The 25,195-nt window shown below is 62.0% G+C and overlaps 1 protein-coding gene across 1 annotated transcript in view; it reads right to left on the bottom strand.

The window, feature by feature from the left end:
- NIBAN2 (niban apoptosis regulator 2) overlaps positions 1 to 25,179 on the bottom strand; it is a 47,006-nt gene extending 21,827 nt beyond the window's left edge. Inside the window, exons 1-2 of the mRNA XM_054174184.1 lie at positions 25,023 to 25,179; positions 2,938 to 3,068 (exon numbers count right to left, since the gene is read on the bottom strand). Of these exons, the coding sequence (XP_054030159.1) occupies positions 2,938 to 3,068; positions 25,023 to 25,077 (186 nt within the window). The 5' untranslated portion in view covers positions 25,078 to 25,179. The remainder of the gene's footprint in view (positions 1 to 2,937; positions 3,069 to 25,022) is intronic.
- Positions 25,180 to 25,195: the final 16 nt, after the last annotated feature.

Raw genomic sequence — 25,195 nt, 5'->3', positions numbered from 1 at the left:
AATAGAATAGAATAGAATAGAATAGAATAGAATAGAATAGAATAGAATAGAATAGAATAGAATAGAATAGAATAGAATTAACCAGCTTGGAAGAGACCTTTGAGATCATCAAGTCCAACCTATCACCCAGCACCATCTGATCAACTAAACCATGGCACCAAGTGCCTCATCCAGGCTCTTCCTAAACACCTCCAGGGATGGTGACTCCACCACCTCCCTGGGCAGCACATTCCCATGGCCAATCTCTCTTCCTGGGAAAGAACTTCTTCCTAGCATCCAGCCTAAACCTCCCCTGGCACAGCTTCAGACTGTGTCCTCTTGTTCTGGTGCTGCTTGCCTGAGAGAAGAGACCAACCCCCTCCTGGCTACAACCACCTTTCAGGTAGTTGTAGAGGGCAATGAGGTCTCCCCTGAGCCTCCTCTTCTGCAGGCTAAGCAACCCCAGCTCCCTCAGCCTCTCCTCACAGGGCTGTGCTCCAGACCCCTCCCCAGCCTCATTGCCCTTCTCTGGACACCTTCAAGTGTCTCAATGTCCTTCTTCAATTGAGGAGCCCAGCACTGGACATCCTGGAACACTGGCACAGGCTGCCCAGGGAGGTGGTGGAAGCCCCAACCCTGGAGACACTCAAGGTCACACTTGATGGGGCCCTGAGCAACCCTGATCTAGCTACAGACCATAGAAGCATAGAATGGTTTGGGTTGGAAGGGAGCTTAAAGATCATCTGGATGTCCCTGCTCAGTGCAGGGGGGGTTGGACAGGATGACCTTCAAGGCTCCCTCCCAGCCTGATGTATTCTGGCATTCCACAATCCCAGGAATGAAACCCAGGCTGAGCTGTGAGCTGGGTCTGGGGGAGCCTCAGTTCACAGCCAGCAGCCTCCTGGCAGCCCCAGCACCCTCGTCCCCTCCTCTCCCACGGGAGGCACCCAGGTGGCACCACCCAGCCCCAACAAATATTTGGGACAGGCAGGTATGTGCCAAATTGCTGGGCTGGGCAGGGAGGGCCCTGTGCTCAGGGCCAGGCAGCAGTGGGGAGTGAGCCCTGGCTCAGGACCTGTCAGCTGTGGGGCTCTGGGGCTGCTGCAGCCACCCAAGGCAGGGACATTCAGTCCTTGTTCTCATCAGTGCTGCTGCCTGCTGGTGTTTCAGGTGACTTCAGACCCCCACTCCACCCAGGAGGGCTGCCAGCCCCTGGTATCACTGTGGGAGCTGCCTCTGAGCACTGCTTTCCCCCAGAGATGGTAAAAATCGATATCATCAATGTCAGATCCCTGCTTGAGGCCAGGGAGGACACTGCCCTGCAGCTTCTTGGCATCCACCAACTCTGAGCCTCACCTGATCTAGTGTGAGGTGTCCCTGCCCATGGCAGGGGGGTTGGAACTGAATGATCCTTGAGGTCCCTTCCAACCCTGACAGTTCTATGGTCTGTGGAGCACAAAGCCCAGCTGAAGGAGATGCTCCCTCCCCAGCTCCTTACAGAGCCACCCCACACAGCCACAGAGGTCCCCAGGGTGTTTGGAGCCCCAGCCCACCCCAGCAGGGGACAGGACAGGGCTCAGGAGGAATGTCCTATTTATACACTGGTGTTTCCAAAGGCTCACACGGTGTCCATGACCTCCTCACCCTGACATGGCTCCTCAGACATTCCTGAGCTGCTTGCTGGAGCTTTACAATGAAGCAACCACCCTCAGGATGGAGGTACCCTCAGGGGGGAGCTGAAGGCACCTGCTGAACTGTGAGGAACCCAAGGGAGACCTTGCTGAGGACACCAGGGGGGCTGAAGGCACCTGCTGAACTGTGAGGAACCCAAGGGAGACCTTGCTGAGGACACCAGGGGGGCTGAAGGCACCTGCTGAACTGTGAGGAACCCAAGGGAGACCTTGCTGAGGACACCAGGGGGGCTGAAGGCATCTGCTGAACTGTGAGGAACCCAAGGGAGACCTTGCTGAGGACACCAGGGGGGCTGAAGGCATCTGCTGAACTGTGAGGAACCCAAGGGACACCTTGCTGAGGACACCAGGGGGGCTGAAGGCATCTGCTGAACTGTGAGGAACCCAAGGGACACCTTGCTGAGGACACCAGGAGCTCAGCTCCCAGCCAGGATCCTCCACAGCTTTATCTGGCTCCACACACCCAGTGGCCAGGCAGCTCTCAGAGGAGATGGGACATGTCTGGGTGCCTGAGGGAGCTGTCACCCTCGTGGGTGGGCCAGGGAGCAGCCAGTGTGAGCACCCAGGGCTTGAGTCTGCTCTCCTGGTCTCAGTTTCATCACAAACCAGCCCCAGACAAAAGCAGAAACCCATCCCCACGTGCAACCACCTCTCCTGCTGCTTCCAGCACAGCAGCTCCACTGGCCCAGCCAGGGAGGAACCTCACACCGTGTGTGCTGGTGTGCCTCTGGGTCAGGAGGTGGGAGGGGAGGGCAGGATCCATCCCTCAGTGCTGGAGCCACAGGCAACAAGCCCCATGGGAGGGACCCAGGCAAGAGACATGTGGCTGCTGGAGCTCAGACTTGGAGCCACCTCCTCCTTCCCCATGGGGTAAGGGAGACCTGCCAGAGCCTTCCTGCCTTGCCCTGGGCACCTCCCCAGGCTGGGGCACCACTCCCCCCCAGGAGCAGGAGGAGGGCAGCCCAGCTCTGGGCACAAGGGGGTCCCCGGAGCTCCTGCCAGCCCTGGCATGCAGCCCAGGCACCCCCGGGGGCTGCAGCCAAACGCCAGCCTTGCCCCTGCTGGCCGGGCGTGCCCATCGCAGGGGCTGGCACAGACCCTCAGCCCCTGGCAGCCCAAAGCGCCGCTCGGGAGGCGCCGGCACCTCGGGGGGGGGCCGGGGGCAGGGGGGCCGCATCCCCCCCCGGGCAGGTGGAGGGGAGAGGGGGAGGTGCTGGGGCTTTGGGGCTGGCTGGGCAGGGGGCCGGGGGTGCCCGGGGGCTCTTACCTTGCGGTGGAGCAGCTGTGGCTGTGGCCCCCCACTGCCCTCGATCTCATAGCGGACGCTGTTGAAGAGTGCGACCCCGAACTGCTCCTGGTAGCACCTGCAGAACTCCCCCAGCACCTTCCCGGTCCTCTCTGCAAGGGGACAGCAGGGATGTCTTACACAGGGGCTGCTTCTGGGGGTCTCCTTGCTGAGCAGCCCACCCGGGCCCCCTGCTCGGGCACCTTCCCCCTATCCTCCCCACACCCCCCCCACCCCTCCGGGCAGCCTACTGCCTGCTGCAGCAGGGTTCAGGGGAGGGGGCACGGCTGGGTCCTCTGTCCCTGTCCAGCCCAGGGGCTAACTGGGGGTCAGGCTGATCTTTTGTGGGTCAGGGTGTTCTTTTCTGGGTCGCGCTGAGCTCTTTTTTTAGCCCCTCAGGTTCTGCTGCGGATTCCTCTCCCCGGCAGGAAATTCCTGACGCCGACTCCAGCTTCCCAAGCTGCCCAGCCCTGCTCCGACTGCCGCAGCTGGCTGGGACCGGGGGCACCTCGCCGTTCCCCAGCCCCAGGTATCACTCACACCCACCCAGCCTCACTGTGCCTCCCCCCTAAAGGCAATCCCCCGGGCTGGGCAGCTCCGGGCGCTGCTCCGGGCCCCGCACGCAGGAGGGACACTGCAAGGGGAAGGGGAAGGCACAGCCTGGCCCCCACCACATTTCTTAGCTCACCCCTGTGTGAGGCAAGGACCCCACCAGGACCTCCCATCCAAATCACAGTGAGGCTGAGCTGCTGAGAGAGCTGCAGCAGCCAGGTGCCCCCCCTGCACCCCACACTGGAGGAGATGCCTTCATCTCAAGGCAACACCTTGCCCCAGCAGCCCCCTGCCCCCTGATGCTCAGGCTGGGGAGGGGGGGACGTTGCAAACCCACCCCCAGGCAGCAGGGACAGAGCTTTCCCTGCCCCAGGGTGGTAGCCGCAGAAACCTTTTGATCCTCCTGGGGCAGCATCCACAGCAAGGGAATGGAGCTGACCCCCGACCTCTGACAGCACCCCTGCCCCTACTGACACCCTGGCCCATGCAGTAACCCTGCCCCCTCTGCAGCCTGCCCCTACTGACACCCTGGCCCATGCAGTAACCCCTGCCCCCTCTGCAGCCTGCCCCTACTGACACCCTGGCCCATGCAGTAACCCTGCCCCCTCTGCAGCCTGCCCCTACTGACACCCTGGCCCATGCAGTAACCCCTGCCCCCTCTGCAGCCTGCCCCTACTGACACCCTGGCCCATGCAGTAACCCTGCCCCCTCTGCAGCCTGCCCCTACTGACACCCTGGCCCATGCAGTAACCCTGCCCCCTCTGCAGCCTGCCCCTACTGACACCCTGGCCCATGCAGTAACCCTGCCCCCTCTGCAGCCTGCCCCTACTGACACCCTGGCCCATGCAGTAACCCCTGCTCCCTCTGCAGCCTGCCCCTACTGACACCCTGGCCCATGCAGTAACCCTGCCCCCTCTGCAGCCTGCCCCTACTGACACCCTGGCCCAGGCAGTAACCCCTGCCCCCTCTGCAGCCTGCCCCTACTGACACCCTGGCCCATGCAGTAACCCCTGCCCCCTCTGCAGCCTGCCCCTACTGACACCCTGGCCCATGCAGTAACCCTGCCCCCTCTGCAGCCTGCCCCTACTGACACCCTGGCCCAGGCAGTAATCCCTGCCCCCTCTGCAGCCTGCCCCACCCAGCACCCTGCCCCACATGCACCCTGCCCCATGCAATAAACCTGCCCCATGCAGTGCCTTGCCCACTTGGCACCCTGCCCCAGGCAGCAATCTCTGCCCCATGCAGCACCAAGCCCCATGCAGCACCCTCCTCAAGTGCACCCTGCCCCATGCAGCAAACCCTAGCCCATGCAGCACCCTCCTCACCCACACCCTGCCCCATGCAGCAAACCCTAGCCCATGCAGCACCCTCCTCAAGTGCACCCTGCCCCATGCAGCAAACCCTAGCCCATGCAGCACCCTCCTCAAGTGCACCCTGCCCCATGCAGCAAACCCTAGCCCATGCAGCACCCTCCTCAAGTGCACCCTGCCCCATGCAGCAAACCCTAGCCCATGCAGCACCCTCCTCACCCACACCCTGCCCCATGCAGCACCATGCCCCATGCAGCACCCTCGTCACCCACACCCTGCCCCATGCACCAAACCCTGCCCCATGCAGCACCTTCCTCACCCACACCCTGCCCCATGCAGCACCCTGCCTCCTCCCCTCCTCACCCTGCCTCCAGACCCCACATGGGGCTCCTCCACTACAAGCACACTCATCTCACAGCTCAGAGCCATAACACAGAATCCCAGCACAGTGAGGACTGGAAGGGACCTCTGGAGAGCATCCAGTCCAACTCCCTCTCACAGCACCCACAGCAGCTTGCCCAGGAGCACAATGCCCAGGGGTGGTGGTGGTGGAAGCTCTCCAGAGGTGGAGACTCCACAACCTCTCTGGGCAGCCTGCTCCAGGCACCCTCACACCAAAGCAGTTTCTCCTCCAGTTCAGATGGAGCCTCCTGGGCTCCAGTTTGTGCCCAGTGCCCCTTGGCCTGTCCCTGGGCACCACTGACAGGAATCTACTCTCATCCTCTCATCCCACCCTTTAGCCCTTGCTGAGCGTTGCTCGGATGCCCTCGGAACGGGGCAGAAGCTCCACCAGAAAGCAAACCCTGAGCCGAGGAGACAACTTCCCCCCCCCCCCCGCCCCCAGCTGCCTTTGGCGCACGGAGCCTCCGCTTTGAATTTCACTCTCAACTTTGCCCCAGAGCCTGTGAAAAAGGAAGAATTTGAGTCGCCTCCAAACAATTTCCGACGGCTCAGCCTCTGCCCGATGGGCGCCGGGAGGGAGGAAGGGAGGGAGAGAGGGAGGGAGGGCGGAACGGTGCTGGCCGCGCATCCGCGGAGCCGGAGCCAGCGCGATGCTGGGGGCACGAACCCAGACAAAACAGCCTCCAGCGCCAGCCCCGGCACGGCTCGGCTTGGCTCGGCTCGGCTCGAAGGCCACAGCCTCCAGCGCCAGCCCCGGCACGGCTCGGCTCGGCTCGGCTCGGCTCGGCTCGGCTCGGCTCGGCTCGGCTCGGCTCGGCTCGGCTCGGCGGCCACAGCCTCCAGCGCCAGCCCCGGCACGGCTCGGCTCGGCTCGGCGGCCGCAGCCTCCAGCGCCAGCCCCGGCTCGGCTCGGCGGCCGCAGCCTCCAGCGCCAGCCCCGGCACGGCTCGGCTCGGCTCGGCTTGGCGGCCACAGCCTCCAGCGCCAGCCCCGGCACGGCTCGGCTCGGCTCGGCGGCCACAGCCTCCAGTGCCAGCCCCGGCACGGCTCGGCTCGGCTCGGCTTGGCTCCACAGCCTCCAGCGGCAGCCACCCCGCAGCCGTCCTCGCAGCCAAGTCGGCAAGAAGGAGCAGTTTGCTGCAGGGTGCTGCAGCTGCCCCGCGGGGCCGAGCAGCTCCGGAGGAAAGCCTTGCCCGGGGGTGGTGCCTTGGGGACTGATAAACTCATCCCCGAGGAGATCGTCGAGTCGGTCAGACCTTAGAGCAGCATTCCGGTACCTGAGCCGGCTGCAAGAAAGCTGGGGAGGGACTTCTGAGAAGGGCTGGGAGTGACAGGATGAGAGGGGATAGGTTGAAGGTGGAAGAGGGAAGATTGAGACTGGAGATGAGGAAGAAATTCTTTACAGAGTGAGGGTGGGGAGACTCTGGCACAGGTTGCCCAGGGTGGTTGTGGCTGTCCCCTCCCTGGGGGTGTTGAAGGCCAGGCTGGATGAGGCCTTGAGCAAGCTGGGCTGGTGGGAGGTGTCCCTGCCCATGGCAGGGGGTTGGAACTGGAGGATCTTCAAGATCCCTTGCAACACAGTGCATTCAGTGAGCCTGTGATCACAGACTCATAGAATGACCTCAAAGGTCATCTTGTCCAACCCCCCTGCAGTCAGCAGGGACATCTGCAACCAGAGGAGGCTGCTCAGAGCCCCATCAAATTCAGCCTTGGATGTCTCCAGGGATGGGGCCTCCACCACCTCTTGGGTAATCTGTTCCAGTGCTTCTCCACCCTCACAGTAAAGAAGTTCTGAATGTCCAGCCTAATCTCCCCTGCTCCAGTTTAAAGCCACTGCCTCTCCTCCTGTTGCCCCAGGCCCTTCTAAACAGTCCCTCCCCAGCTTTCTTGTGGCCCCTTCAGGTACTGGAAGGATGCTCTAAGGTCTCCCTGGAGACCCCCCCAGCAAGTCCCCCCCCCCACCCTGGGGTGCAGAGGAGATGCTGAGGGTTCACCACTGCTCCCTGCCCCACCATGCCCAGCCCTGGCATGAGGAGAGGGGCAGGGGGCTGCAGGAGGTGGCCACCAGCATGGTAAGGACGTGAGACAAGGTGACATGGGGCAAGATGTGGGCTGCTGGAGGTGGTGCCTGAGAGCTGAGAACAAGGGTCATAGGCTCATGAAATGGTTTGGGTTGGAAGGAAGCCTTCAGGCCCATCCAGTCCAAACCCCCTGCAGCCAGCAGGGACATCTGCAGCTGGAGCAGGTTGCTCAGACCCCCAGCCAACCTCACCTGGAATGGTTCCAGCCATGGGGCAGCTCCACCTCTCTGGGCAGCCTGAGCCAGCCAGGCTCCCACCACCCTCAGTGTCAAAACCTTCTCCCTTCTCTCCAGTCTGAATCTCTCTCTTTTAGTCTCAAACCATCAGCCCTTGTCCTGTCACATCAGGCCCTGCTCAAAGGTCTGTCCCCAGCTTTCTGCTCAGCCCTTGAAGCACTGCAAGGCCACCAGAAGGTCTCCCTGCAGCCTTCCCTTCTCCAGGCTGAACACCCCCAGCTCTCCCAGGCTGCCTCTGTAGAAGACACATCACTGGCAGCAGCAGGGGAGGACCAAGCACTGCCAACCCCTTTCACTTCAAGCCAGGCTTCTTGCTTTTCTCCCCAGCAGAGAGCAGGACTCCTGCTCGTCCCAGCACAGAAATTCCTCACCCTGATTCTTGGCATCTCCTCCTGGCACACAGAGAGCTCCTGGCCAGGCCATGCCGTGGCTGCAGCTCCCCACAACACAACACACTGACCTTGGCCAGGGCTCTGGGCAGTGGTGCTGGCAGCTGAGACCCCAAAGGACATTCTGAGGTTTCAGCTCCTTTCAGTTCATGGGAAAAAACACCAGAGCGGGGCAGGCATGAGGCTTAGTCACTCATTCTTCCCTGATTAACACCAGGGCCAATTAGGAGGCTTGAAGTCAGTGGAAAAGCAAAAGTTGGCTGTGTGCAGACACTGAAAGCAAAGATTTGCAGCCAAACAGCTGAGGTGACTAAAGCTGCCCCAGCTCAGCGAGTCCCCCCCAGCCCCGGGCTGCAGAGGAGATGCTGAGGGTTCACCACTGCTCCCTGCCCCACCATGCCCAGCCCTGGCGTGAGGAGAGGGGCAGGGGGCTGCAGGAGGTGGCCACCAGCGTGGTGAGGAGGTGAGACAAGGTGACATGGGGCAAGATGTGGGCTGCTGGAGGTGGTACAGCCAGATTTTGCCTGAGAGCTGAGAAGCACAGAGTCACCCAGGTTGGAAGAGACCTCAGAGATCAGCAAGTCCAACCTGGCACCCAGCACCTCCTGACTGAGCCATGGCACCAAGTGCCACATCCAATCCCCTCCTGAACACCTCCAGGGATGGGGACTCCACCACCTCCCTGGGCAGCACATTCCAATGGCTAACAACTCTCCCTGTGAAGAACTTTCTCCTCACCTCCAGCCTAAACCTCCCCTGGTGCAGCTTGAGACTGTGCCCTCTTGTTCTGGTGCTGCTTGCCTGGGAGAAGAGACCAACCCCCACCTGGCTACAACTTCCCTTCAGGGAGCTATAGAGAGCAGGGGTCACAGCAAGGGTCATAGACTCATGAAATGGTTTGGGTTGGAAGGAAGCCTTCAGGCCCAACCAGTCCAACCCCCCTGCAGCCAGCAGGGACATCTGCAGCTGGAGCAGGTTGCTCAGACCCCCAGCCAACCTCACCTGGAATGGTTCCAGCCATGGGGCAGCTCCCACCTCCCTGGGCAGCCTGGGCCAGGCTCTCACCACCCTCAGTGTCAAAACCTTCTTCCTTCTCTCCAGTCTGAATCTCTCTCTTTTAGTCTCAAACCATCACTCCTTGTCCTGTCACATCAAGCCCTGCTCAAAGGTCTGTCCCCAGCTCTCTGCTCAGCCCTTGAAAGGCCACCAGAAGGTCTCCCTGCAGCCTTCCCTTCTCCAGGCTGAACAACTCTCTCAGCCTGGCCTCACAGCAGAGGGCTTCCAGCCCTCTGGAATGTCAAGGGATGGGAAGCTCAGACTGATGATGCCAGTGGGTGTCCTGGGCCCTCCCCAACACCCCTATGTGGGGCTCAGGTTCCCATATGGGAACCAGCTCAGCCACCCACTGGCTTCTTCACCTGGCTGTACAAAACCTCCTGGCATCTCTGGGGGCTATGGAGGGCATCTGCCTTCCCAGCTGCACAGCCAAGGCCACCCACAAGCAGCCATCCCTATATGAGCAGCATTGGCCACATGTCCAGCCAAGAGCTGGAGGGGTCTGGAGACAGGTGGCAGTTCAAGGAGCTGTCCCCAGTCTCCTCCTGGCCCCTTGTCTGAATTGCCAAGGGTGAGGGCGGGATGGGCCTCGGCTGGCTCCCCTCCAGCCGCTGCCCGTGCTGGGCATGGGCTCAGACACCACAGCCAAGTGCTCTGACAAGCTGGGTGCACAGGCAGGGACCTCATGGCGTGCTGCCAGGTGTCCCCAGCCACCTACACAGCCCTCTCCCAAGCCTGGTGCCGGCTTTGGGGTGGCTGAGCTCCCTGCCCCGCTGCCGTGGGTGCCAGCACATCGATGCTCACCCGCTGCAAAGAGCACCCTGCAGAGGCACCAGGTCCCAGGCAGCCAGGGGCACCGGGCTGGCACAGGCTGTGCTATGTCCTCCTGGCAAAGGCAGGGGGCAGCCACCAGCTTTGTGGCCACAGAGGGGTGTCACCAGGCCCCACTAAGGCCTGGCTCAGCAGAAGCTCCAGCCCCAGCCCCCCTGATCACAGAACTCATCTCTTGCTCAGCCTCCAGTTCCCTCCTCCCCTCCCCAGTGTTCCCATGACTAAGCCACACGTGGTGGCTGCAGGAGGAGATGAAGGAACTCTCCTGCAGCACTTTTGCATGGGGGCAGCAGAAAAAGGGCTCTGGGTACCCCAGCTGGCAGGCAAAGCCCCAAGGCCGGGATGGGCATGGAGCGGAGTGGGACGTGGGGATCGAGGCGTAGGGTCCAGCTGTGCCGTGTCAGCTCCCCCTGTCCCCTCCACAGGGACCCACACAGACCCTCCCCATCACCCACCCAGCCAGCACAGCCACCAAGGGCACTGCAGGGCAAGTGGCTGCCAGGAGCACATCCTGGCATGGGGACAGAACAGGCAGCACAGGTTTGCCCTTGTCCAGGATGTTGCCTGAGGACCTAGGAGCCCGAGGCTCGTCTGGGCAAAACCAGTCAGGAGAGGCAGCTCCTGCTCCTGCCTCTGCTCCTGCTCCTGCCCCTGCTCCTACCTCTGCCCCTGCTCCTGCCTCTGCCCCTGCTCCTGCTCCTGCCCCTGCCTCTGCCTCTGCCTCTGCTCCTGCCCCTGCCTCTGCTCCTGCCCCTGCCCCTGCTCCTGCCCCTACTCTTGCCTCTGCTCCTGCCCCTGCCTCTGCTCCTGATCTTCATCCTGCTCCTGCCTCTGCTCCTAATCCTGATCCTGCTCCTGGTCCTGCTCCTAATCCTGATCCTGATTCTGCCTCTGCTCCTGCTCTCCTGCCTCTGCTCCTGCTCCAGCTCCTGCCTCTGCTCCTGCCTCTGCCTCTGCTCCTGCCAACACCCCAGACCGGTTGTGCCACAGCAGCCATCACCCAGCCTAAAGCAGGGCCAGCTCAGTGGCACAGGCAGCAGCCCTGGAGCAGCTGCAATGCAGGCTGCAGCCCCACAGGCATGTACAGACCTCATGTACTGCAAGGTCATGGCCCGGCCAGAGCAGCCCTGGTCCAGTTTTAGTCCTTTTGAACCAGGACAGGAGGTGAAACTCATCCTCAGTAGGACTCCAAAAGCTGCAGCAAGCTGCCCAAGCTGGTCCAGCAGCCCACACTGGCTGTGTCCTTCCCTTGGGAGAATCTCCAGCACCACACTGGCTGCATCCTTCCCTTGGAAGCATCTCCAGGACCAGACTGGCTGCGTCCTTCCCTTGGAAGCATCTCCAGCACCAGACTGGCTGCATCCTTCCCTTGGAAGCATCTCCAGCACCAGACTGGCTGCATCCTTCCCTTGGAAGCATCTCCAGCACCAGCAGCAGCCACACACACACGTGGACCAAGGCAGAAGCCAGCCCTCACCCTCACCTCTGTATGACCAGGGCCAACCCCAGCTCCAGCACCTCTCAGAGCAAAGCCAAGAGGGAAAAAACCGAGCTGTGAGCTCCAGATGAACCCCAGAGACCTTATCACCCAGCCAGCCTGACCATATCCTTCCTTCCAGCTGCCTGCATTTGCTGCCTGCAGGTCACTGCACTGTGGTGGGGACACCAGGGCTCCAGAAATGCCACCCTGGCAGCCCCTGGCTCACAGCAAGTGCATGGCCAGAGCTTCTCTCCCTCATTACCCTGGAAATCATGTGAAAATGAGAGTGGTGCTTTAAATAGCCCTGGCCATGGCCAGCAGCAGAGTCAGCAGATGTGGCATTGAGGAGGTCAGATCCTGCTGCACTCAGCAGCACCCTTGCTGGTGCCCTTCTTGCTCCCCATCCTCTCCACACATCCATGAGCTGTGGAAATAGCTGGAGGTGGGAGAGAGCCTGGCAGGGACAGGGATGTGGCTGAGCACAGAGGCTCCTCAGGGCTAGGGACCAGCTCAGCTCCCCCAGCACTGGGCTGTGCTGCTTGTTACAGAGGATGCTCAGCAAAGCTGCTCTTCAGCTGAGCACCCACCCCATGGTCCTCCAGTGGCCCAGACACCCTGGGGATGTCCTGTCCTCTTTCCCCATGTGGCAGGAGCTTGGGAGGGCAGCAAAGGGTTGAAGCTTGAGGATAAAAGGTGCACTGCTCCTCTGCACCCAAACCAACCTTCCCCCCTCTGCACCCCCCCCGTTGCACCAGGGCAAGGTGCTGGCAGCCATGCCTTTAGGCACACAAAGCTGCCCCCTGCTCCCCAGCTTCCCCCAGGCCGAGCTGGCTGGCCCCAGGGCACAGCCACCAAGGTCATGGACTCCCTGGGGACAAGGAGTGAGTCCCCCAGGGATCCTAAGCAGAATGCTTGGCCGGGGGGAGCACCCTGGCTGCACTCAGGGGCTGGGGGTCTCACAAACACACTCCATGGGGGGGCAAGGGGGCACAGCGGGCATGGGATGGTCACCAGGTGCTCATAGGGTTCCAAGCTGCCTGTGGTGAAGCTGCACCTGTGCCCATGCACACATGTGCCCATGCACACATGCAGCTATGCACACATGCAGCTATGCACACCTGTGCCCATGCACATGTGCAGCTATGCACACATGCAGCTATGCACACCTGTGCCCATGCACATGTGCAGCTATGCACACATGCAGCTATGCACACACATGTGCCCATGCACACATGCAGCTATGCACACCCCTGTGCCCATGCACACATGCAGCTATGCACACCCCTGTGCCCATGCACACATGCAGCTATGCACACCCCTGTGCCCATGCACACATGCAGCTATGCACACACCTGTGCCCATGCACACACGTGTAGAAACAGGCAGAAAGATGCACACACAGGACCACACCTGCCTCCACAACCCCCTGCACACACACTCACGCACACAAGGACACAGAGCCAGGCCCCTCCACACTCAGGCCACACACGTGAACAACCTTGTGGTCACTCCAAGAAGGACACTGAAGGGCTGGAGTGGGTCCAGAAAGGGGCAGCCAAGCTGGGGAAGGCACTGGAGAACAGGGGCTGGGGAGGAGCAGCTGAGGGAGCTGGGGGTGTTCAGCCCGGACACAAGGAGGCTGAGGGAGACCTCCTTGCTCTCTGCAGCTCCCTGAGAGGAGGCTGGGGCCAGGTGGGGGTTGGTCTCTTCTCCCCAGTAACAAGTGATAGGACAAGAGGAAATGGCCTCAAGTTGCACCAGGGGAGGTTTAGGTTGGACGTTAGGAGAAACTCCTTCATTGAAAGGGTTCTCAAACGCTGGAGCAGGCTGCCCAGGGAGGTGGCTGAATCCCTGGCCACGGAGGGGTTACAAAGAGACAGAGACGTGGTGCTGAGAGACATGGCTTAGCAGCAGCCTTGGTACAGTTAGGGAACAGTTGGACTTGATCATCTTAAAGGCTTTTTCCTACCAAAACCATTCTGTGGCTCTGTGTGCACAAACACTCCCGTGTCCCCCCCCAGGCACACACACACTCTTCCCCCCCCTCGCCGGGAGCTGCTGGAGGCCAGCAGCAGAGCCAAGTGGGAACAGTCATCCACAACCTCCCTCCAGCCCACATCCCATTTTGTATACCCCAGGGCCCACACCTCTCAGGCCAAACACCCTCTCCACAGCCTTTTCCAACCCTCCCCTGCTCCCAAACGCGCTGAGGGGGCTGAGGGTGCCTTGGAAGCCCCCCCTTCCCCGGGGAGCCCCCCTGGCTGTGCGCAGCTGACGTGGAGCAGGAGCAGCAGCACGCCCCAAGCCCTTGTGGGATGCCTCAGGGACCTCTCACCAGAGGCTGGGAAATTTTTCCCTCTGGTCCAGAAAGAAAACAAAAAAAAAAGGATAGGAAAAAACCAAACCCACCCAAACACCAAAAAAAAAAGGACAATAAAGCTCATTGAAGCAGAGCCCCTGGGCTGGCTGAGCCCTGGCCCCCGCACTGCTGACGAAACCTGGCCGGGCTCCTTTCCCCGGCCCCCGCGGGACAGCCTGACTCAGCGGGGTGCAGGAAAGCCCCAGATCCTCCCCTCTGCCTCCACCAGCTGTGCTGGCCCCTCGCTGCCAGCTCGGCAAGGGCTGAGGGATCTGTCTGCAGAGCCGTGGAGAGGAGCAGACTTGTCACCAAGGGCTTCGCTGGGCGTCCCTGCCCTGCCGAGGGACCCTGCGCCGTGCTGCCGGGGGCCCATGGCACGGTGGCAATGGCCCACAGGACGTCCCGCTGGCAGGGGACACCTGAGCAGCATGTGCTGGCCTGGACACATTTGCCAAGGCAGCCAGGGAAGGAGTTAATCACTAATGGAGTTGGTAAATGATTAGCAAGCAGGGGTGGGGTGCTGGGGGGAGCGTAGGCTCCCAGCAGGCGTAGGACCAGTGTGGCACTGACAGGCAGGTCCAGGGGCTGGCACATGGTGTCCCCAGCCCAGACAGCTCACACCTCAGGGAGGGGAGAATGGAAGGGAGCTGATTACCACCTCCGTGAAGGCAGCAAAACCAAAAGGCTGGCTCCTCACCCAGATCCTGGATGCAGGCAGGGCTGCGGTGAAAGGTGGTGGGCACTGGTCACCAGGACAGCCCCATGGCATCCCTGGCTGTCCCCAGCGTGCCAGGGAGCAGTGGCCTGGCTGGTGGTTGCCATGTTTGGCATATGACCAGGGCAACAGAGCCAGCAGCATCCTGCTTGCACCCAGCTGTGGGGAGGGGAACGTGAAGGGAGGATGGGCTGAAAGTCATCCAAGCATGGACTTTCCCAAGCTAACTCTCTGCCTCTGCCCTGCCCCTCACAGTCTGGGCTGCTCAGGTTCTTCCCAGCAGCTCAGGAGGGCAATGAGAGGCTCTTCCAGCAAGGGAAACTGAGGACAAGGCCACCACAAGGAGGCTGATGCCACCAGCTGGGTAAAGGGTGCCCAGGTCATCCCTCACTCTGCACAACTGCTTGGACTGGAAGTGCCCCAGGAGGTTTCTCACTGTCCCTTGGCCACCCTCATGTGCCCCAAATCCTGGCATGATGCAGACAGCATGTTTGGGTTTTCCCTGGTGAGGGTGCACAGCATGGCAAGAACGGGGTGCACACATGTTGGGGTGCCCAGGACACTGGGGATGGGGTGCACAGCATGCCATGGATGCACTGCCCAGTACCCCATGCTGAGCCCTGCTGCTGTGCCACTCACCCTGCCCACCTCCTCTCCCTGCTGCAGGGCTGAGCCCAGGTCGCTGCAGGGCTGTCCCTATGGGATCTTAGGCCAGGCAGGGTCCAACGGCTCCAGGCAGGGTGAGCATCAGCAAGGGAGGGACAGGGCAGGAGCTGCCACTGTTGATGGGGCACTGAGCAGAACCAGGAGCCACTGCTTCTTCCTGCAGGGAGCCAGGTGAGCAGCCCACGGCACCCATGGGTGCACCCTAAGGGTTGAGGAGTTTGAATCTGTTCATTTCCACCCAGAAACACAAACTCCTTCATCCAGGCCTGGCTGAGCATCCCCTGAGAGGCCTTCCCAGGGTGATGCTGAGGCTGGGGCAGGGGTTGAGCTCCCCACCTGAGGGCACACAGTGGCAGGTAAGAGGCTCAAGGAGGGTTTGTTCCTCCTAGCAGCAAAACCCAGGGGCTGGCCCAGCAGTGCCTGGTATTTGCCCTTCTCATACAGACCAGGAGAGACTGAAACAGGGAAAAACAAACTGCAAGAGGGGGAGCAAACACCAGGGACAATTTCCTCTCTTATCTCCCTGCACCCAAAAGCTCTCTTCACACAAACCCACCCAGAACCAGCCTGCTGTGTTTCTGCTCCAGGCTGCTATTGGGCTTATCTGGAACAAACTGGGAGTGGGGGCTGCTCCCAGTGCCTGCCCTGGCTGCTGTGCTCAGCACCAAGGGTCCCGGCAGGACAGGGTCCAGCACTGCTCCAGATCCACTGGGAGCATTTCCAGCTCAGCTTGGAGGCACAGCCTGGGTGGAAAGGGGATGCATCCTGCCAGCCCCTCGGCCGCAGTCCCGTGCAGCCCCGTGGCCTGCTGCCCTCTGACTCACACCACTGTGGGCAAGGGTGGGCAGCACGGGGGGGGGTGGGCAGCACGGGGGGTGGGCAGCACGGGGGGGATGGGCAGCACGGGGGGGATGGGCAGCACGGGGGGTGGGCAGCAGGAAGGGATGAGGCAGCAGAGCCTCGGAAGAGAAACCAGATGGGCTCAGGCCTGAACCGGTTCGTCCTCTCTCGCCGTGCCTCTGCCGCTCGTGGCTCTGCCCCCGGATGAGTCAGAAGCGTCCCCAGTGCCAGCTGAGGGCTGGGGCACCCTTTGGGGACAGGGCTCTCCGCTGTGCCGCCCGCGAGGTGCCCGCCTTTCGCCCGCACCTTAAGGCGACAGCCATCCCGACCGCCGGCAGCACCCCGTGTCCCTGCGGGTATCCCCAGGGATGCTCCCGGGGGCTCCGAGCCCCCCCCCGGGCAGCACCCACCCTGCCTGCCAGCACCGCGCCCGGCCCCGCCGGTTGCACAACGCCGCTCCCGGCGCGGCGCAGAGCAAACAAACCTGCCGAGGATCGCGCACCGGGCACGGAGCGAAGCCGAGCAGCGCATCCAGCAGGGGCTGCTCAACCCGGCCACGGCCAAAGCAAACCCCAGCCCAGCTCCTGAGTGCTCTCCAGAGACCCTCGCCCGCCGCTCCCCAGTCCCAGACACAAATCCGGGCTCAGCTCCAACCCCCCCGCAACACCATCCCCTCTCCCGGGGCTCGGGGTCACATCCAGCCCAGTGGGTGAGGGACTGGTGTCCGGATACGTGCTGGTGGGTGTTTTCCCGTGGAGTGGATGCCGGTGTCCCGCTGCTCGCCGGGAACAGCGCTGCTGTGGGGCTGCGTGCGAGGAATGCGCTGTGAATAACAAAGAGCACCGGAGCCTGTGAATGGCTCTGGGAGAGGCTGCTCGGGGCTGGATTGAGCCCAGCAAGAGATGGCCGCCCTGAACCTCCCTGCCCAAACAACCACTGAGGGATGGGGCAGGAAGAGATCCCCTGCTGGCCACCCAGCCCTGCCTGATGCAGGCAGGATGCTCCTGCCCTGTCCCTTCCCCTCTGAGCACCCTTCAGGGGTGATGCTCCAAAGCCCCGGGGTGCAGGCACTCACACAACCACCCCAGCTGGGCTGAACGCTCCCCAGCCCAAGGGGGGCACGAAGACCAGGTCCAAGCCCACCAGAAAAGGTGACTGCACTCACAGGCCCATCAAGGTACATCCCACGGGCAGGGAGGAGGCTGTGGGGATATGGAGCATCCCCACTGAGCAGCTTAGCTCAAGCTGGGTACCAGTCCTAAACTCTCTGTGCTGAACCAGGACCCCACTGCCCTCATCCTGCCTGCAGGGAATCACCCTGCATGGCCCTCGTCCCTCAGGGTCCCACCAGCACCTGGCCAAGCTGGAGAAGAGTTCCAACCTGTTCCTACCCCCCAGCAGGGTGGGACCCAGCATCACCCCTCCCCAGATAAGGCCCTGCTCATCCACCAGCACCAGCCCGGCAGCGCTGCACCCACTCCAGTGTGGTGCAAGCCCCACCGCAGCTGAGTCACCACCACCTCACAGGCAGTGGTGACAGGGGTGGTGTCAGGGGGTGGTGACAGGCAGCAGCGCCCTCTGGGTACCCACATGGGGCCTTGTGGCACCTGGGAGCTGCAGGACCCGGGGGGGCCCTCAAGCCAAAGGGTCCAGACCCATCTTGGGTATCGCCAGGTCTCTCATGCTCCAGGTGCTGGGGACAGCAGGCTGTGGATGGTCCTTGCTCTGGGATGCCCCAGTAAATGCTTCTGTGCTGGACAGAGGACACACAGACAGTCCCCTTGTGTCCCCTCCCATGCCTGGCTCCAGAGAGAGGAGCTGAACCTGGCAGGCTTTCCCTCCACCCAGCTGGCTGGTGCCAGTGGGAAACCCAATCCAGCACCACAGGAGGAGACCAAACAAAGACTTTTATGTTCATCCAAAGAAAAACACCAAACCAAGAGGTACTTGAACAAAACAGCCCTGAGCCTGTTCTGGGCTCTGCCTCAGCCCCTGTTGCTAGGCTGGTTCCAGTGCCCAGCTCCTCTGCAAGGCCAGGGCAGGACAGAGGGTCTCCACCTGCCCCACAGTGTCCATCCCACACCATGCCCCCCCCACAGCTGCTCCCTTCTCCCCATGGAGAGCAATGCCCCAGCCAAGGGTGGCCACATGCTCAGTGTCTCCACAGCCCCTGGTGAACCATGGATCCCCCTGGCTGGTGGGCCCCTGCCCCACGGGGTTGGCAACCAGAGCCTGCTGGCACACAGAGCATCGCTGTTGCCTTCCTCACTGTGGGAGGCTGGGAGCAGCCAGCAGAGCAAGGCAGCTCCTTGTGAGAGGTGAGGCAGGGATGATCCCAAGGCAGGGATGTTCCCCAGACAAGGGTTTGTCCTGATTTCAGGTGATGCCTTGCATGAATTGGGAGCAGAGGGAAGGCCTCAGGTTGCTTCCCATGGCTGAGCCACCGCTGCTCTGGGTGCCTGGGAGCTGGCAGCCCCACTCTCCTGCCCCACGCAGCAGCACTGAGGTCACCCCAGCTTTGGGGCATGTCTTTTCATGCAGGAGATCTCCCCAAGGGGCATTCACACCTAGTGCTGAGCAGTGCTGGCAGAGGGAAGGAGCCAAGACCTGCCCCAGGAGCCACCAACATAGCAGGAGAGGAGGAAGGTCCTGTCCTGGGTCCTCTGCCAGCTCCAGGGCAGAGTCCCATCCATCCCTGGGGACTCCCATAGCAGAGGGGTCCAAGTCCCCCAGAGCAGAGTTGGGAGCCTGGCTGAAGGCAGGGCTAGATCTCTGCTGGAGAAAGGCAGGAGGGCATAGAGAGGGGCAGCTGGAGCTGGGACCTGCACCAAACACTGCTGCCCTTTCCCTTTGTGAAGGGGAAAAAGGTGGAGCCTTGCTCCTTCCTCCCACTCTGGTCCAGCAGCCTGGGAGGAAATCTGCTTGCAACGAGTGGCTCTGCTCAGCCCCTTCCTCCCTTCCTGGCACTGGGCTCTCCTTGGGGCTGGTGTGGGCACATCCAGGCATGGGGCAAGGCTCAGGAACCAGCCAGGGGCTGAGGAGGGGACACAGCTTGTCTCACAGCCAGCCACCCTCTGGGGACTGCAACCCCAGAGTGCAGCAACACCTGCAGACTGTGTGGTGGGATCAGACCTTGGTCCTGCAGGGGCAGAGCAGGTGCTGAGCCCCACACTGGAGAGCTGGTGCTCACCTGCCTTAACCCAGCCCCAGCAATCTCCCAGGGATAAGCAACCCTGGAGCTCTCCAGCTCTTCCTCCAGCCCAAAGCTCCAAGACACAGAGCTCAGGGCCCTGGGGGTGTGGGAGGTAAGAGCCCTGTCCTGCAAGCTGCCAGCTTTCCAGCTTCCCCCCACTGGCAGCAAGCTGCCAGCTGGGCTGGGCAATGCCCTGGTCACAGGATGGTGTAAGAGGGCTGGAAATGGGGCAGGTGGGTCTGGTGGTGCTCCCTCCCCATGGGCTGACAGCAGCCTCCTGCCCATGAGTCCAGCTCCAGGGTCTGGCCATGGGATCCACCGCCCATTGTATCTGCATGGAGCAGGGCTGTCTGCACACCTAACCCTGGGCTCTTCCAGGGCTCTTTTGGTGACTGTCCCCATGCCCATGTGGCACATTGGGTGTTCCCTGCATGGGGCAGGACTGGCAGCATTGTGGCCACAGCAAAGCTGGGGTGGGAACCAACAGCTTGTTGCAACCTGCCACGGGGCTAGGGCAGAGGGAGAGGAGCCTGGGGAGGGTGGGATAGAGCTGCTGGGGCAGGCTGAGAGGTGCTGAGCCTGCCGAGGTTCAGAGCCAGCCTCTGCAGTGATCTGGGGACAGCAGGGAGGCAGAGGCTTGGGAAATCCCAGCTCCCTGCTGGGCTTCCCTTGCTAGGTGCCTGCAAGGGGAATAAGGGGGTCTGATTCTGCAATGGAAGGGGGGTCCTGGTCTGTGGAGGGCTTTTCTCTCACTGGGCTGACCTGAGGGCCCACAGAGAGCTCCCAGCTGTGGTGCCAGCTCTGCTCCTCCTGCTCCCAGGCAGAGCAGGGATGTCCTCCACGCGTGCCTCAGCTTGCTCAAGGCAAGGCCTTTGGCTAAGGTCTTGCTGGGGGGAGGCAGGGAAAGCCTCATCCCCCCGGGAGGGAAAGCCAGGCTCTGCCCCAGGGCTGAGCACAGGACCTCCTGCCCATGTGGGAAAGCCACCAGCAGGAGAGGCTCCTGCAGCTGGAGCTGTCCCCTGCCCAAACACGCTGGCTCCCAGCGAGCCCCGTGCCCCAACACGACGGCTGCAGGTAAGCCCCAGCTTGCCAGAACCAGCCCTTCCCGGCTGGCAGGGAGCCCTGACATGCCAGGGGAGTTATTTATTTCCCGATGAAAGACACACACCTCCTTAGGAGAAACCACTCCACATCTCCAGCACATTGCCCACACCGAGCCCTCGGAGCCTCCCTGCGTCGCTCCCGCCCCGGGGCAGGGTGAGGGCTTCAGCCTCCAGACCAACCCCAGAGCCCATCACCAGCAGCCAGCACCTCCCGTGCCGGCTGGAGCTGGGCTGTGGCCAAGGCTGGGAAACGAGTGTCACGCTAAAGGAAGCCACGGCAAACCTCTTCCCACCGCCAGCAGCTCCCCCTCTGCGGCACACCGCAGCCCGGAGCCTCCGGGGTTTGCCAGGCACCTCCAGCCTCCGCCCCACAGCCCAGCCCCCAGCAGGCTGCTCCTCAGGTGCCATCAGGGACCCGATGCAGCCAGCAGTGCCCAAGGAGGCTGGGCGGAAAGGAGCCAGCTGTGGGGCTGGTGCAGGGGGGGAGGGTTGGTGTCACTTCTGCCACCGCTGCTGCGTGGGCTGCTGGCTGGAGGAAGTCCCACCCCTAAATTGCTGCTGCTTCGTTCTGTAATTAACGGCTCGGTGACTCCCTGGAGATACCAGGACGAGGTGTGAGCTCCCGGGGACCCTCCCTGCACTGCCGCCCACCTCCTCATCCCTCATTCTCCCTGGGCAGTTCCACCCAGAGCCGCCAGCTCCACAGGGCAGAGCCACCCAGATCCACCCCATGGGGCTGGGATGCACCAGGGAAGGAGTTACTCCAGCACAAGGGAAGAGCTTCATCCATCCCCTCGCTGAGGACACCTATTGCCTGGACGGGAGGCAAGGCACCCAGCGACCTCTCTGCTTTGCCAGGAGCCTGCCAGGACGCCCCATACCTGTCACCCCTGTGTCCCCAGGCAACAGTGCCCTTGCTGGCCGTCCCAGGATGAGGATCCAGCCCCTGCTCCAGCCCACGGAGCAGACTTGGGAGCACCTCCCCACCCACATCTGGGAAGAAGAGGAGGAGGAAGGCAGCCGAAGGGTGTTCACAAACAAGCCGGGTGACTCAAGCCAGAATCACGTCCGTCAGAGGACAGCAGAGGGAAACGCTTACCACCAGCTGCACATCACCACAGCTCCACCACGGCTCTCCAGGCCCACGTGTGGCCAGGGGCACCACGGAGAAAGGGAGCAGGAGCTGCAGGCAGCACTGTCTGAACACCACCCCGGTGCAGATCACACCCCCTGCAGCAGGCTGCCCCCGCAGCCCCAGGGCAGTGCAGCATCCCCGGTGCTCGCAGGGATGTTGCCTGCACAGCTGCCCAGGCAGCGGGAGAAAGAGCCCAGTCCTGAGCCACCAACACACAAGTCACACGGGGGTGGCACATGGCCCCCAGGTGACACTGCCATCAGTCTCACAGCAGCCACCATCGTGTGGGCTGAGACAAGGCATGGAACCTTCACCACATGGCTTTGGTGGCAGAGGTCTTGATGCAGAGGGGACCGTGTCATGCATGGCATGGGAAGGCTTTTCACCACCTCCCTCCTGCTCCCAGCAAGGGGGAAGGATCTGGCCCAGCATCTCACCATCTCCCCCAGCCCCAGAGCTTGCTGCGTGCCCGGCTGGCACAGCTCCGCTGCTGTGAGGGGGCAATGCCAAGGCCAGAGAGCTCCCGTCCCTGCTGCAGTTAGGTGTCACATCAGCCTGGGCAGCTCCTCCAAAGGCCCCAACGTTGGGAGAACAACTGGGAGAAGGTGCTGGGAGAAGGGAAGGGATCCTGCCTGAGCAGCGGCAGCAGAGAACAGGCCGAGCTAGGCAGGAAGACCTGGAGTACTCCCGGCGCGGTGCTTTGCATGCCTGACAGCAAGTCCTGCCTTGCCTGTTGGGTCACAGCCCCTCCCAGCTCCAGGGGCCTTCACCCAGCCAGCAGCCCTGCTGCAAAGCAGATTGGTGCTTACTGAACCCACTGCACTCCCTGTTTTTCCCAGGGAGGTGTCCCATCAGAGGTGTGGGCCCCCCCCTACTCCTCCTGAACCCTTGGAGCTGCAGCAGGGCCCAGGACATGGATCAGCCCAGCCTCCACAGCCTGATTCCACAGGAATCCTGTTTTCCCCAGGAAAATCCAGCTGTGCCCCCCAGCTCTGCTGAGCAGGGGCTGACCTCCAGCTGTGTAACAGCTTGGTCCCTGCCAGGGTGCAACCATCCAGCCTGGCCTCACAAACACCTCGTTTCTGACCCGGCAGAGACAGATTCCTGCGTAGGAAACCCAGACAGGCTTTTCCTTGTTATTCTTCAGGATTAGGACCACGGGGCTGGGAGAGGAGGGAGTTATCTCAATGCATCAACAGGAGACTCAGGATGTGCTTTGGACCTGAATGTGCTGAGCAGCCATCCAGAGCTGAGCTGGTGCAGCCTCCTGGATCACAGACCCTATCCAGCACAGCCTCCTGGATCACAGACCCTATCCAGCACAGCCTCATGGATCAGACCTGAGCTGGCACAGCCTCATGGATCAGACCCAATTCAGCACAGCTTCATGGATCAGACCTGAGCCGGCACAACCTCAAGGATCAGTCCTGAGCTGGTACAGCCTCATGGATCAGACCCAGTCCAGCACAACTTCATGGATCACAGGCCTGAGCCAGTACAGCCTGATGGATAACAGACCCAATCCAGCAGAGCCTCATGGATCACAGACCTGAGCTGGTACAGCCTCATGGATCACAGACCCTAGGCAGCACAGCCTCATGGATCAGACCTGAGCCGACACAGCCTCATGGATCAGTCCTGAACCGGAACAGCCTCATGGATCAGACCTTGAACCGGTACAGCCTCATGGATCACAGACCCTAGGCAGCACAGCCTCATGGATCAGACCTGAACTGGTACAGCCTCATGGATCAGACCCAGTCCAGCACAACCTCATGGATCACACACCTGACCCTGTACAGACTTATGGAACAGACCTGAGCTGGCACAGCCTCATGGATCAGACCTGAGCCAGCACATCACAGAAGCATAGAGTCACGGAATGGTTGGGTTTGGAAAGGATCTCTGAAGATCAACAAGTCCAACCCCCACACCAGAGCAGGATGACCTAAAGCACAACCTCATGGATCAGTCCTGAGCCGGTACATCCTCATGGATCAGCCCCAAGCCAGCACAGCCTCACAGATCGGCAGTGCTGAGCTTTAACCATGCAACCCCCAAGCCCCACAGCATGTTACGAGCTCTCCTTCACAGCTCACAAACCTGCTGGCACCCTGTTAAGCCACACACCACGTAGGCATTCCTGCCAGGACACGGGGCCTGGCAGGGAGGATGGGCTCCAGCGTATGCTACCAGACACCAAGTCTGTGTGCCGGTACCATGGCAGCTGTGCCACGCTGCTCCAACAGTGCCAAACCTGCACCAGCTTTTGCCCCCAAAGCCCTGGGGGGGGGGGGAAATGGCTTCAGAGCCTCTCCCACGGCTTTACGGTGGCGCTGGAGGAAAGATAGGACAGGGACACCTCCAAACCCCAGGTGCTCCCCGAGCCCTGCATGAGGCGCACAAGGTCCAGCGTGAAGCCAGGCTCCTCCGTGCCGCCCGACTAGGTGTGGCTTGGCAGGGGGGTGGCTTAACCTGGTGATGAGGAGGGGTTTGCAGCCTCGGGAGCTGAAACCGAAGCCGGAGGACGAAAGGGCTCGGAGGTCAAGTCCTGGCCGCTCGGGAGCCCGGGGGAGCAAAGCGGCAGCCTCACAAGTGACGCAGGGTGGCTCGAGGCGGGGGACACGGCACTCAGAGCAGGGGTGACCCCACTTAGGGGGTCAGGCAAGTCACCGCAGGCACCAATTAGCAGCCCTGCCGCCCCGCCAGCCACCGCCTCGCACAGACCCGTGCCTGTGCAGCCCTAATCCCACGTCCAGCCATTCCCAGGCGGCACTGGCCAGACATCCTGCCGGGACAGACAGGCTCTCAATGACCACATTGTCACCCCTCCCCGTCCTACAGAGACGGCGGGAGGGCTGCTGTGGCAGGTCTGGAGCATCCGAGGGGTGCAGCCAATCCTTTCTCCCCCGTCCTAAAGCCGTTGGAGAGGTTTCCCAGGGGACGCCCCAGCCTTGCCAAGGGGAAGAAAGTTCATCCAGCGGCCCAGCCCCAGCACACACCCCCCCATGCTGACAGTGGTTTCCCAGCGCAGGATCCGGCTTGCCAGCACCTCACAAAAGCCCAGCTCCCCCCTTTCCTCCCCACAGCCCAGCGAAGCTCACTCAGAGCACGAACACGCTCCCGGTCCCTGGAGCCAACACAAACACCCCCGGCACAACCCAGCCTTTCATTTGGGAAGCAGACAGGCACCTCGGGTGCGCCCCCCCAACAGTACCCTGGGCTGTGCCCAGCCGAGGGGACAGGCAAAAACACAGAGTGGGAAATTGCAACGTGGTGGAAAGAAAGGGGGGGGGAAGGAAACTTAAAGTCTGAGGAAAGAAGGGAAAAAGCAGGGGGAGGGGTTCCAGGCAGCGGGGGGGTTGGGGGGGGGGGGGGAAGGGGGGAGAAAGGGGTGTCCCAGCCTAGATTGAAGAGAGAGGTTGGGACTGGGACAAGAGAGGGACTTTGGTTTAGGACAAGAGAAGGGCAAGACTGGAATAACAGAGGGATCATGGCTGGGATAGAAGAGAATAGCCTGGCTGGGATAAGAAAGGGATCTCAGCCAGGGTGAGAGAGGGATGGGACTGGGATAAGAGAGGATCCTGGCCGGGATAAGAGAGTGAACCCCGGCTGGGATAAGAGAGAGGATCTTGGCTGGGATGAGAGGGATGGGACTTGGATAAGAGAGGGATCTCGGCAGGGTTAAATGGAGCAGGGGATGCGCTCCGAGAGCTCACCCGCGATGTGCTGGCGGCGACCCTCGTCCAGATGCGTGGAGACCACATCTCCCATGGCGAGCCGAGCCGAGCCGGGCCGAACCGAGCCGAGCCGGGCCGGGCCGGGGCGGGCGGCGGCAGAAGCAGCAGCAGCAGGAGCAGCAGCAACAGGAGGAGGAGGAGGAGGAAGGCTG

This window comes from Dryobates pubescens, chromosome 29 (genome assembly GCF_014839835.1).
Source record: "Dryobates pubescens isolate bDryPub1 chromosome 29, bDryPub1.pri, whole genome shotgun sequence".
NCBI classification, from domain to species: domain Eukaryota; kingdom Metazoa; phylum Chordata; class Aves; order Piciformes; family Picidae; genus Dryobates; species Dryobates pubescens.
Note: the sequence above shows the minus strand (reverse complement) of the source record. Positions and strands in the feature narration are given on the sequence as shown.